This window comes from Sinohyriopsis cumingii, chromosome 18 (genome assembly GCF_028554795.1).
Source record: "Sinohyriopsis cumingii isolate HCF-2022 chromosome 18, ASM2855479v2, whole genome shotgun sequence".
Classification (NCBI taxonomy): Eukaryota; Metazoa; Mollusca; class Bivalvia; order Unionida; family Unionidae; genus Sinohyriopsis; species Sinohyriopsis cumingii.
The window spans coordinates 18,301,787-18,315,246 of NC_142978.1; the positions used below are offsets into that span (position 1 = coordinate 18,301,787).

The 13,460-nt window shown below is 38.4% G+C and overlaps 1 protein-coding gene across 1 annotated transcript; it reads right to left on the reverse strand.

The window, feature by feature from the left end:
• Window positions 1–242: 242 nt before the first annotated feature.
• LOC149776171 (uncharacterized) lies at window positions 243–3,515 on the reverse strand. The gene is made up of 3 exons (XM_089942473.1): window positions 3,140–3,515; window positions 1,598–1,669; window positions 243–865 (listed from the first exon to the last, which is right to left on the reverse strand). Exons 1-3 carry the CDS (start codon window positions 3,396–3,398, stop codon window positions 384–386), a joined length of 813 nt encoding a protein of 270 aa, XP_089798599.1. The 5' UTR covers window positions 3,399–3,515; the 3' UTR covers window positions 243–383.
• Window positions 3,516–13,460: the final 9,945 nt, after the last annotated feature.

Consider the following 13,460-nt stretch of genomic DNA (forward strand, 5'->3'; position numbering starts at 1 on the left):
ACAGAACATGTTTTCGGTACGTTCTGATGTCCTCATCATATCAAGGCTGTCATTTATTACAATTTCAAACATGACTACGCACTGAAATACCTTTAAGGCTAAAACACAGTATTAGCGTTTAAATCACGTACCTTTACAGTAATGTTATGTTTGCATGAAAGGTCCTTAATAGACTTTTGGAGTGGCGTAATACATTTACCCGGTAATGTAAAAGTTTAATATTATTAAACATAACAACTCTCTTGATCGTAATTACTTTTATTTAACTTTACAACAAATTTGTCAAGACGGCGCTAAGGAGATCGCATCCCCGTTTACAGTGATTCGGGTATTGTCCGAATGAACACGTTATCAAATGGCACACTACGATGTTATAACATTCTTCATTTTGAACAAAGAACACAGGCTATTACTCGATTCTCGGCGTATGGTGGACAAGGTAGAGATCCACATTTTGCCTGAACTACATACATCAGATGACCTTCTTGATTTGCATAGCTTCCGTGTCTTGACTCGGCTTTTTCATCCACACAAACGTAGTTTGTCGCCCCGACGTGGTCATAAGCTCCAGACATCAGATACCCTTTGTATTCCATGTCCCACCCTGGGTAGCAATTCGTTCTACCAGGGATCATTACTATGTTTGTCCGTGTAGTGCTACACAGACAACACGGGACGTCGACCTGACTCTCATCAGGGACAGTTGGAAAGGGATTACTTCCAGTAAATGTTCTGTACTCTGCACCGTAAATGAATCCACTTTTAGATGTGCCCCCAACATAACTCCCCCAGGTGGGATCCTCTGGCAAGCAAAGAAAATCAGCAGCTCCTCCACTGTGAGTCCAGAATGAACCACCAGCAAATCCTAGCATAAGATAGCAAATTATTGGTAGTACATGTCAAATAACGCAAACTATAATGATCAAATAATGTGTCTCAAACTGTTTCAACCAAAGCAGAAGCAAGCTTTCAGCATTTTAACATTTATTCAAATTAAATCAACTAAATACATTATTTGCGCAGCTATGCCGTAAAGCACAAATTCAAAGCTAGTTGCACGTGATCATTGGACTTGGGACGATTACAGTTTCTACAGTGTGCTCGAATGAGTTATTTTATTATAATTTATGCTTGTGTCAGTGGTTGGCGGTAAGGTATACCGTGTCAGGAAACAAAGCATCGTGTCTTCCTCACACGCTCGTGACTCCCTCTGTCGATCGTGTTTCCATATAAAAGTCATTTATTGCCTTGCAAGGCGAGGATATCGTAAGTCATGTTCCACTCTGGCTTTAACCGCGTGGAATATAACCTGCCTTTGGCGAACAAGCCTGCATCTCTCCCCTTAAAAAGGGCAACACACTTATAATGGAACTATACACCGCTCAAATAAGTGAAACTTTTATGTTCATATTTGTTTGCGGCTTCCGTCTTTTGTAAGATAAACATAAATGATCTTAGACGTTATTTAACTGTTTAAATGCGTGTTATCGTATCTGTTGAGAGAGAGAGAGAGAGAGAGAGAGGAGGGGATGACAGTATCACCATGATATGCAATTGTTTTATGTTTAGCGACATCATAAGACAAAATTTTTCTGACCTTTGTATACGAGATTATTATCTTTTCCTGGACAGTTATTCCTTCCCCATCTGACATATGTTTGTCCAAGTCCTAAAAAAAGAACAGTAACAAAATGCTTTTAGAGACACAAGACTACTAGCCTTTGAACACATTCATCATTTGAAAACAAAGGAATTCACGTGCATTGATTTAGTAGCCAGAGTTTTCTCCTGTAATAAAGAACATCTTGGTTGGAAATCATCCCATCCTTATTACGACTAATATATGTTGGTGGCACGTGACTTTTGGAAGAGGGTCTGAATGAATATCGTATCTCATGGAGTCACAACTTTGGGCCATAAAATATGTAACTTTGGGCAAAGTATTTCTGTTTACGGATGAAATACAAAGGTACAAGTTTTATGTGACACAAAAACGTATGGTCATTACAACTGTGTTGAGGGAGTGATCCTATTACAATGCAATATAATTTGCAATTATGTTACCACAATTCCATAGTAAATACGTACTGCTCTTTTATCGTTAGTAAGGATACTGTTTCATGGCACATACAAAAAATGAGGTTTAAAGTAGTACATGACATAAATTAAGGCTCAATTACTTATAAGGCCAGAAAAGAAGAGTAGCGTTTGGAATATCAGATGGAATTCGTGTAGTTTATGATTGCAGTATTAAAAACCGTAAAATGTAATATTTGGTTGTGTCTTGTGTTGCCAGCAGATTGTATGGAAAATGTCATGAAGAAAACATTTTTACACCCATGAAATCAAGACATCTAATTTTGTTTGCGATATTTTTCTCTCATTCCACATTCACGTGTTTAATGAAAGGAATTTATTACATATCATTGTAGTAGATAAATGTTTTAATTCCCCACGTGGAGGCAAAGAAATAAAGTTCCTAATAACGTTTACTGCCTTTTTCTTATTTTGCATTATAAAAAAATAAAGATCTAAGGGGCTCGATTAGGTACACACCGCAATTGATCAGGCTAAAAATTATGAAAACAATAAATAAAATGAATTTGCAAAAAGTGATTGTATAATAAATATTTAAAATACGCTCGAATTAACAAACTTAAACCTAATACAATGGTTCAATATCAAGCACGTCATCCTATATTGAACAATGATGTCAGATATATTCTCTCTCAGAGTTTCTCTTTAACTGATGAAGAACATGCGGACAGAATAATTACTAGTTTCAACAATCTTTAAAGAGATATTTATGAGGTTAGTTAATACCAACGTATCGCAACACGATATCTGGATATGCCGCAAAAGACGTTTGACAGACATGTTCAGTGTAATTTGCTATATTATTCTTTTGATGAAATGAGTCACGGAACAGAAGGAAATATAATTATTTCATAAAAAGCCAATTAACATCTTAAAAGAGGATTATATAGAAACGTATAAATGGTTAGCTTGATAGAATAATGTAATTACTGAGAGGAAAGTAATAAAGTATTTTATTCCAAACGGGCAAACACATTAACCTTAAGCAATTGCGGTTTGCACAAGGAATCGTACAAATATATTTAATGCCAGATATGCCTACCTCTTGATATAGAGTCTTTCTGTCGCTTATTGTCGAGGTGTTTCTCCTTTACGTCTGTTTCTAGAGATGTATCCTTGTCTTGAAGTTGCAGGAGGGTAGACTCCGTTTCTTTCCGAGAGAAGTCAGCATTTAGGAGTCTCTGTAGTAGTTCATTCTCGTCGTCAAGCTGTGGACCGTCGCTTGTGACAGACCCTTGGGTCATTTGCGACTGGTTGCTAACAGCAAGGAGTGCGAACAGTAAATATTGAACGAGACACATTATCGACGTTGTATTGTTAACGTATACAAAATGTCCTGGTATTGATTCAAAAGATGTCCTCAAAGCGTGTTAATAGGATGGCCCATAAAGTAGATAAACTCAAGCGGTACTAAATAATTCGACCTGAAAACCACTCTTTATAATGTTCACAAGTTGTGTCAATCCTTGGAACAAGCTTCCAATCAAAGCTTGAACTTCCATCACATGACACTGAACGAAGCAACTATTCGTTTTCAACATCATAAAGGAACTACTCATGCTTAAATATTGTGCAGTTTTATACAGTAGCTAGGCAATAGGAAGCCCTTTTGCAGTACAGATAAATTCGATCAGAAAAACACCCCTTTTAATACCTACCAATTGCGTCGATCATTGCAACAAGCTTAAAATCATTTTAAATTACATCACGTGACACTAGAAAGAAGCAACTTTTTTGTTTATAATATCAGAAAGGAACCACTCATGCTTTAATATTGTATAGGTTTTTGCAGTATCTAGATAACAGGGAGCCCATGCCCAATAAATTACAACAATTCCCTTTAAAGGTGTTAACCAGTATATATCCATTTTAGACCGGATAAAGAGGTTTTAGAAAGGACGCTAGGCAATTGGTCCTCATAAACGTTCATAGAATACGTGCAGCGATTTTTCGTAACTTTTTTAAGTTACTCGCCTAGATTTCTCTTTCCTTAATTTTTAAAGAAAACTGTCTTTTCACAAAGTTTGAAGTTTAGAGACCCAGCTTTTTTCATTAATGTTTCTAGTCTAAAGGTTTCGCAGTCGTACAAAACTTCTAGGTTCTAGGCCAAACCGACTCATACAGTACTAGAGACATGAACTTCCGAATTCGTTGCAAATAGAGATTTAGACAAACAGGGGTTTGTAGATAATGAAATATACATGACTAGTGTGCTAGACTGTCAAGTTTCACATTAATTTGTACGTAATATACAGTGTAGGAATTAAAGTTTGACTGAAACATGTCATATTTATGTGCATAGTCAAATTTAGGCTATTCACGAAAGTATCCCTTCAATGATCGTGTGATAGTCCTCACTGACCCAGAAGGTATTTACTACAGTTAACATTGTCTTTTAGTGAATCTAGCAATGTAGTCCATACAACTGGTATGACACTTAAGTTAATATTTCTATGTTCAGGGAACTTAAATATCTTTCACTCACTATACTAGTTATTTCATATGGCCTTGAACTTTTAAACTGTTTACGCGAGATGCCATTGTTAATTCATGTACATGCATATAGTATCGTATACACTCGACTATAAGTCGAGTCAAACTGCAAATAACAAAGATCGTGATCTGACGTAAGTAGAGAATAGGGATAGTATAGCGTCAATGGGGCTTACCATTAAAAACACCCCTGTGAACATATAGTGTCAATGGAAATTTAACATTAACCACCCTGGGACACTATAGCGTCTATGTAAATTTAACATGGACGAAAAACCCTGGGACAATATAGCGTCAAGGGAATTTAACATGGGGAATAAATCGTGGGACTGTCTAGCGTCAAGGGGAATTTAACATATGGAAATTGAACATGGTGGGTCTGTACAGCGTCAAGGGGAATTGAACATGGTGGGATTGTCTAGGGACAATGATGGTAGAATTTCAAACACAACAGAGACAGAGACATACATACACTAGTACAAGCGTGAGATTTATATATAAAGCATTACCAAGACCTGAAATCTTGCTGGGGTGTTCAAAAATTTGCATAATTGTAATGATGCTGTAAATAGCTATAATCAAGGAAATGCTCAACGACAAAATGGATGTCACTAAAAGTAAGGCTAAAATGACGAAATTGTCCCAGAATTTAAAGAAAAATCAACATATCCTCGAAAATTAAGTTAGAATGGTTTAGACTAAAATGGATAAAATTAGTAACTATTTACAATATCAACTTGTGTGACGATCGTAGATAAACACCCATGTATCTATTTATAGCTATAATGAGCTAAAATTCCTATGAAATCTCACCATCTATTTATAGCTACAACTTGTGGGTTATTCCTTTGGAAAACCCCACTATCTTTTTATAGCCTCAGTTTGAATGACGTTCCTGTTTATGAACTCTAGTACATATGTATAGCTACAACCTGTGGAAAATCCCAAGTCCAAATTTATGGTCTCAAAATTTCCAGCGTCAGTGACGTCACTGAGTGAGAGAAGTACGTAGTGCCTCCGATAATTGAGTTTGAGTTTGCCATATCGTTTGTCTAATTGGCCCTGTGTTGTGCCACCACTCTTTCCAGGGTGGGTTGTTTGTTAGGTACAGGCGGCTGTTGACTATATGGTATTGGTGGTCTCGAGGTGGGTGGAGTGCTAACTGGCTGGGTCTGCTTTTCTTGCTCCCGCTGTTGTTGCGTATATTTCTTCCCTCCACGCAGAGTTCTGGGTCTAATTATTTTAATTTCGTTGTACCCGAACTTACATTATCCATATTATCACCAATAAAAAACAAAAAAAACAAAACAAAAAACGCACAGACCTAAAAGAAACACTCACTCACCTTTTACTGACCATCACTATTTGACGGAAACGAAAGGCTTAGAGTCACACTTTCTAACCAAGATAAAGAAATCATGTGCTTATAGACTCACTTCTGGTTTTTTTTTTAACTGACTAACATATCCTAGGCAATGGAATGTTATTTCTTTTCGAGAGTATGGGGTAGCCCTGAAAATTGTTTTTGTTTTTATTTTTTTTTTTGAATTTTTTTTTTTTGGTGAACTTGAAGCTATGGCGATCTTTTAGGTTATAAGATGGCGGCCTCCTCTGAGGACAGGCTTTCTCACAGGATAAGGTCTGCTTCTTCGGAAAGAGAAGAATAACTCTTTGGTATCGATGCGACAGTCGACAAAGCCTCTGTCAGGTTCATGCTGCTGCTGCTGTTGCTGCTCTCTCTTTCTCTCTCTGCTGTTTATGAAGTCTGTACTTCTCCGTCCATTCTTCTTTCTCTTTCTTGATTTCCTCCTTGAAGAGCTCTTCTTTCAGGTCTTCAGTGACTTTCAACATTCTCACATTGTCTGTCTCTTCAGGTCGCGATATCAGACTTGTCATGACCCTATGCAAATTCACAGAGGCTTCGTTCAACTTAGCTAGCCTGGAGCACATCTTCGTAGGAAGATGAGTCGACAATGGATGCGTAGACTGGAGACTGACCCGTTTTTATGGTCAAAGCGCGGACGCGAAGGAAAACATCCCTACACGGTTTTCGAGTCGGAACGTTCAATGAGTGTCATGAGAGGGATAGTAAGAAGTCAAAGAGCATGAATCAAAATTCTTATAGCCAAACAAATCACAAAGGCATTTTTTCTTTCTTCAAAACACATTTTTTATTCAAAATCACTTGACTCTAGCAATAATTAAACAATATAACATCAAACATTTTGTTTCAAATCACAAACATTTTTTTCTCAACTAATACATTATTTTGGACAGGGCTGACAACGTTGTGAATGAAATTGTGATTTCCACTGTTGGAAGTCATTAGGCCATTGATGGACACTACGTTTCCTAGCTTGAGACAAAAGACCAGTATAATGTCACAAAACCATTTATCTACTTTCACATCGTTTCTAGACGAAGAACGAGGATCAAAATGAGTCACTAAATGTTCTAAGGAATAGCCCAGGCTGCGATGATGCAGAAAATACACACAATATTGTCCACACACCAAGGAATCTGTGCCTTGTAATTTCACATTATTGAATCGGGTGGTCTGAGCATTTCTTCTCATAAAGTTAATGATATCATCTTTGAAAGAAGGCAATCCATACTAATCGAAATATTCCACACATCCTTCTTGAGGAAAGTAGACGGCTACCCAGTGGGTTCATGGGAGATGACTGTCGTCCGTGTTGATCACATAAGTTAGATGGTCTTGAGGTTTGCGATGAGGGAGTTCATCTTTAGCACAGATGACAGGATTCCAAGAAGCCGTGTACGAGCTGTGGTTCAAAAGGTAATAAAGTTCTCAGGTATCCATGTTTTTTTCTTCTTCACAGGTAATGATAAGTGATCAATTCGATTCTGACTTTTTGCTTGAAAATGTCTGGCAAGTAACCGTTTCTTCGCCTCGACTCCCAACTCTGATCCAAGATAGCTTCGATGCGATGGATCTCTTGAGTTGTTAATGGAGGAAAAGAATGTTCACGCAAGCCTTTATACCACTGTTGCAACACCTCTTCTTCCGAGATGAGACTCCAAGCTTCGTCCAGATATTCGTCCAATTTTTCTTCTTGACTCAACATCAGGCATGTATCGTGTTGCATTTGACTGGGATGATCGTTATGACATCCATAGCAATCTTTCTTGATCAATTCCTTCATTTTTTCTGCCAAGACTATAGCATAACAGGAAACTAAATGGGCTTCTTGTTCTGGCCATCTAGACTTCATCATGATGACTTCTTCGTCTTTGTCTTGGGGTTTTCCTTCCTCAGGATCTTCACATTCCATGTCCAAAGAATCTCTACTATATAAACATTGATAAAAGTTTTCCATGACTTCTAATAGTCTAGAATGACTTCTCTCAAACTGTTGATTTCTATCGTATTGTCAAATTCAGCATACAGGATGACGTTCACCATATTATCTGCGCGTAGATTTTCTGCAAACTGAATTTTCACACTAATCTGGCCGGATTTTATAGGGTGGAAATGTCCCTCGTCGCTGTCTTGACTTACAATTCGTTAGAGAACCGTTTTCGAAAATGGAGTTTCACTGTAACTTCCCTTTGGTGAATGGAATATTTTGTCCCAGATCTCCTTTTATAGCAATGTTGATCGTGTCCAAATAAGATTTGCTAACGGGAAAATAATGAGGATGTACAAATTCGCGGTGGACGTGATAGGTGTTTCCACCTTCCTGGTCACTGGTCGTGGCACTATCCACTTTGAAAGGAATGACACGCAGTAACGGTATGGAGGTGTCCCGCCACATTGTACTCACCACATCGGAATACACAAAGATCAAATTCAGTCCTTGGTTCAGTTCTACCGGGTTTCCAAAAGCTCTGTAAAAATCCATATTACTGTTGATCTTGGGGCTCAAATTGTTTGCGACCATTTCTGCATGTCCACCCAAAATTTCAAACAAACTACCATTGAACCTGAGGGACAATGTGTCCGTATCTTCAAATTTGATCATGGGACGATGAGCCACTTTATGGTACTCAATCTTCACACTTTTTTGGCTCTGTTCAGTGCTTTGGCAAAGGCTAAGTTGAACCTGTCCGCAATATTGTCCACCAAATGTTCACCACTAAAATAATAACCTGAAGGAATTTTCAAGGTGTAGATAATGAAGGCTGGATTGCTGGCTGGTCTTGTGTCCCCTAAAACCCCGATTTTATTGATTTCTTCTTCCAATTGGTCATTCAGGATTTCCACCTGGAAAGTGTTTTGCTTTTCGGTGATGTTTTTGATTTGTGTTGGGTGAATGATTTCCACCAAAACCACTTCCCAATGGGCTTCGTGATCTATTTGGATGGTTTGAGGTAACTTGACCGTGTAACAGCACAAAGTGTTGTTGGGAAACACCTCCATGTAACTGTCAATGGGTAAGGTTAAGTAAAATTGGTTGTTATTGTTCATAATTCCAGAGTTATGTGGCTGTCCGAGGGGTTACTGGAAGTCAGAGGAGTGTGTCTGCCCAAAATGGGGTTGTTGTTGTTGTTGTTAGAGTGGTGACTGACACTGGACGCAAAATTCCCGTTCTTCCCGTTCGAGGAGAATTTTAGGAAGGTATTGGGAAGCAGGTAACCGATGCAACTGCTTAATAAAATGGTCCACAATTGTTTTTCTCCTTCTTGCAAACTCAAATTGGCAATGGCTGCCCCGAGGACACAATACACCACGAAGATTTGGCAGAAAAAGACGATTTGCGTTTTAGGCACACGTTCTCCACACCATACCCACAAGGGTTGTTTTTGCAAATCTTGCAGAGAAGTACTGAGTGAAGGAGTGATCGCAGTAGCTGAATCTGTGTGAAAGGGCATGATGGTCACTTCCTTTTATAGTCGATGACTTGCGAAGCGTCGATCCAAGAATCAAAACTGGGTGGATATCCTTTCCAACGTACTTTGACTTCTTTGACACGTCGTTTGTCCACTTTACCTATTCTGCGTTCAAGAATGCCTTCGATGTCGTACACGTCTTCCTTTTTGGTGACAAGACTTGATTTGAAATAATTACGGGCTGGCGTTTTGGGGAGTACTTAACGTCCATCGCTGGCTTGCTGAGCACGTTTTTTCCTCCTTTACCACGCTCGGACATCGTACACGTGGCAGAATGTGGAACGATTTCCACCTGCCATACGCCCATGTGTCCTAATGTGACGTCATCGCTACCGACCAATCGTAGCGGGATTTACATACTGCTTGGGTTGACACCTGAGGCATTTCAAACCAGCTAAGAAAAATGAGTGTATGGTGAGACTATTCCCACTCATGTTTAAAGCCTTTCCGTCAGGTTGTTAAGGACTAGTTAGTCCTACACCTGAGTGGCTAAATTTAAAAGTACTCTGTGAGTACATAAAAGCCTGGGGGATGAGGTTCTCTTTCCTTCCTCAGGAGTAATTTAAAATCACGCGGTGCGTGATTAAACCAGTGATACATGCTCCATTGGAGCGAAAATCACTTTAATTCAAGTAAGCAAGCAAGCAAGTTCGGGTACCGTCTCTAGCACTCTTGATGACACCAACTGTCTGGGTTATTTTCTTTCTTGCAAGCCCCTATGTTCCACTTCTGTTTGTGATAATAACTTGTGATACTTCACATTTTATAAAGTGGAAATCTTTCCAAGCCGTACAAAATACAAAACTTATATGACTTTGTCTTTTGACACTTGCACAGACTCTTCACTTTATAAGTGTGACGAGAAAATTGTATATCCAATTTTTACCATTTTCCAAAACACGCACACACTTGCAGCTTGACCAGAAATATGTACATCTTGTTTTGTGGATAAGTCACAGACAAGTCCAAGCATATATATGTGATTATGAACGTTAGGAATATCTCCTCATTTTTTCAGAAATATCAAAGCTTTTATGTGCATTTTCCCTTTTCCACTCTATATTAATGCTTAGATTTGTTCCAAAAAAGAAAAAAAGAAACGAAACAATTTTAAAAAAAAAAAAATGAATTTTGAATTCAGATTTCTCTCTGTTTATAATTTGTTCAAGTTGATGGTGCATGGCAGATTACATTCGCCTACCTTTCCAAAGTGAGGGACATTTCTTCACATGTCATTGCCTTTGTTAAATTCGGTTTCATTGGTTAGTTATCATTAATCTTTAATTTTTTTATGCATTTCTTTTTGATAGAAGATTTAAGGCTTTCTAGTGTTGTAGCGGTATTTATGTTGTTTAGTCTGTTGACGAAATTATCTATAGCAGAGTGCTTAAGATTTTTCAGTTTTTTTATTATTTCAAGCCCTACAAAAGGCGACCAACTTTGTCCACAAAGACGATTGAAACTCTAAATTACACGGGCGTGAAGGAAAACATCGTTGTGTTCATTCTAATCATGCTTGCCGTATCTCTTTGTGTTTTAGAGGTCACATTTCTTCTTAAGTAAATACACGCATCAATAGACAGACAGATTGGGTTATCATCCTTGAGGTTCACTGTACTTTCGGTTCTTTACTTCATACAAACCCCAAATTTATTAGTTTGAAGAAAAAAAAGATAACATGCTCCTCAATACTGTAATACGTCTGTTTTGTCTCTACCGATGTGAGTGTGAGTGTTTATGTTAAAATGTTTAAGTAAGATATAAAAAAATGGTCAGCTTGAAAACGCGAACCAATACTGTGACGCTCAGTATTTTGATGTGGTAAGAAGAAATGGTACAATACACAAAGAAGGTTTGTAAATTCACATTCCAGTCTGTCTGCACTGTAATCGTAACAACGCAAGAGCGTAGGGATTATTATGCCACACAGTCCTAGAATAAAACAATGCATCACCCGTTGTAAGCCATTTCATTGGCTATACTTATTTTCTTACCGCGTTCACTTCGACTTGACTTGAGTAGCTATTCACACAGTGACGAGAATGGCCATGCTTTACTGGGTCTATCCTACAGGCGATTTATTTTAAAAAAATATTTTTAAAAATTAAACTAATGCACGATCAATGGTACCATGGGCGATCCCATGGAAATTGTGTCCGTCCTATTGCAAAATATATCAACATTTAATTTAACCGTGCAGATCGCTAGAACAAACCTCTAATAATACACATTTTGAAAAGTGTTGTGTGACACGGATCGCCGTTGTCGCTTGGTGTCTGCTTTCTTCTTCGAAAAGAGATCGTTTCGTGTTGACTATAAAAATTTAATTTGACTAAGTTTTACGCACTACTTGAACTCATACATTTCACGTTGTAGGTGTAAGCCGTAGTTCTCAGTTTTATGGAAGTTCGTTTTTTGCGTTTCTCAGATGTGATACTATTTTTTATGGACCGAACGAAATTTCTTTTGGCGTGAATCAGGACTCGTGGTTTTGTGGCATAAATGGAGAGCATTGATTACAGCTCAGTTATGTCGTCTTCGAAATCGCTGACACGGATTTGAGCTAACACTTCAGGTCTTGTGTGAGGCGACACGGCACGTCATTGCCTTTTATTTTCTCAATGAAATCGTTTCATCTTATTGCAAATATACATTTGACTAGGTTTCATACGCAGCAGGTCCCTGTATATAGGGAGAGCTTCTTAGCGTCAGAGTATTCATTCCACTCTTAAACGATCAAGAACATGGAAGAGTCAGCACAGATCGACCTGCTGGTCAAATATATGCTAAACGTCATACGAAAGCATAATTCACAGGCGAAAGTGGCAACAAAACTTACTCTTTTGGTCGTTGATTTGATGAGAGTCATACGAAAGTGTGTAAGTGCTGATGAAGTTTGCTATATCTGCAAAGGTAAATGGGTATTTGTCTCCAGAATACCTGCTTCGTCTAAGAAAGAGAGACAAAAGTCAAGATACCTAATATCGTTGTCAGGAGAAAGGACACTGGGATTCAGAGTGCCCTAAGAGAAAAGAGAAGAAACAGAAACAAGACGAAAAAAAGAAGAGGGATTCAGAAGAAAAAGAAATTGAACATGAGGAAGAACTTGTGACAGTGAAGACATGGAATTGGAGAAATTGACAATGTGAGCCGATGCGTTGGCCCTGGTGTGAAATTTCATACTACCTTCTAAAAGAGAATAGACCAGAAAGAAAACGTATCTCTTGGTCTTGACATTGTATAATAAGGATGTCGTGTTTTGTTTTTACTCACACTTTATGAAATTGTGCTCTTTCACCTCTCTCTATCCCTCTGGATCATCTTTTAGTTAGAATTGAAGTGGAAGGATGTTTTCCTTCACGCACGCTCTTTAATCATGCATGTCGGTAAACAATATTCAGTCTATTCGTCCATCATTTTGTTTCTTGATGTTTCCTAAATAACACACGGATGCCAACAAATAACGGGTTAAATGGGTTTTGTAGTGTTGGGGTGGGGGTGGGGTGTAGGTGTTTGGCAGAGATGGTCATTGCAGGTGAGGGCTTAGGTGCTTTCAAAAACTTTTTCTTCTTCACTCTGTGTTGATAGTATATATAAAGGCTTATTTCTTCACTCCGTGTGGATAGTGTATAATGGTTTTCTTCTTCCCGCTGTGGCGTACGTGTGTGTGTGTATGTGTGTGTGTGTGTGTGTGTGTGTGTGTGTGTGTGTGTCTGTGTGTGTTCGCGTACGTTGTGTAGATCGTATATTTGGTTGTTTTTTTTCTTCTTCCTCCCAAGGGTGGATAGTATATTTGGGGTTTTTATGCGTTAGCGACGTTTTGTGGATAGTATATTTGGGGTTTGTGTGCGTTCGCGTACGCTTGTATGGATAGTATATTTTGTTTTGTTTTCCCTCCCTTCCGTGTGGACAGTACATTTTGGGTTTGTTTTCCCTCCCTTCCGTGTGGATAGTACATTTTGGGTTTGTATGTGTTAGCGACGTTGTGTGGATGGTATATTTGGGGTTTGTATTCA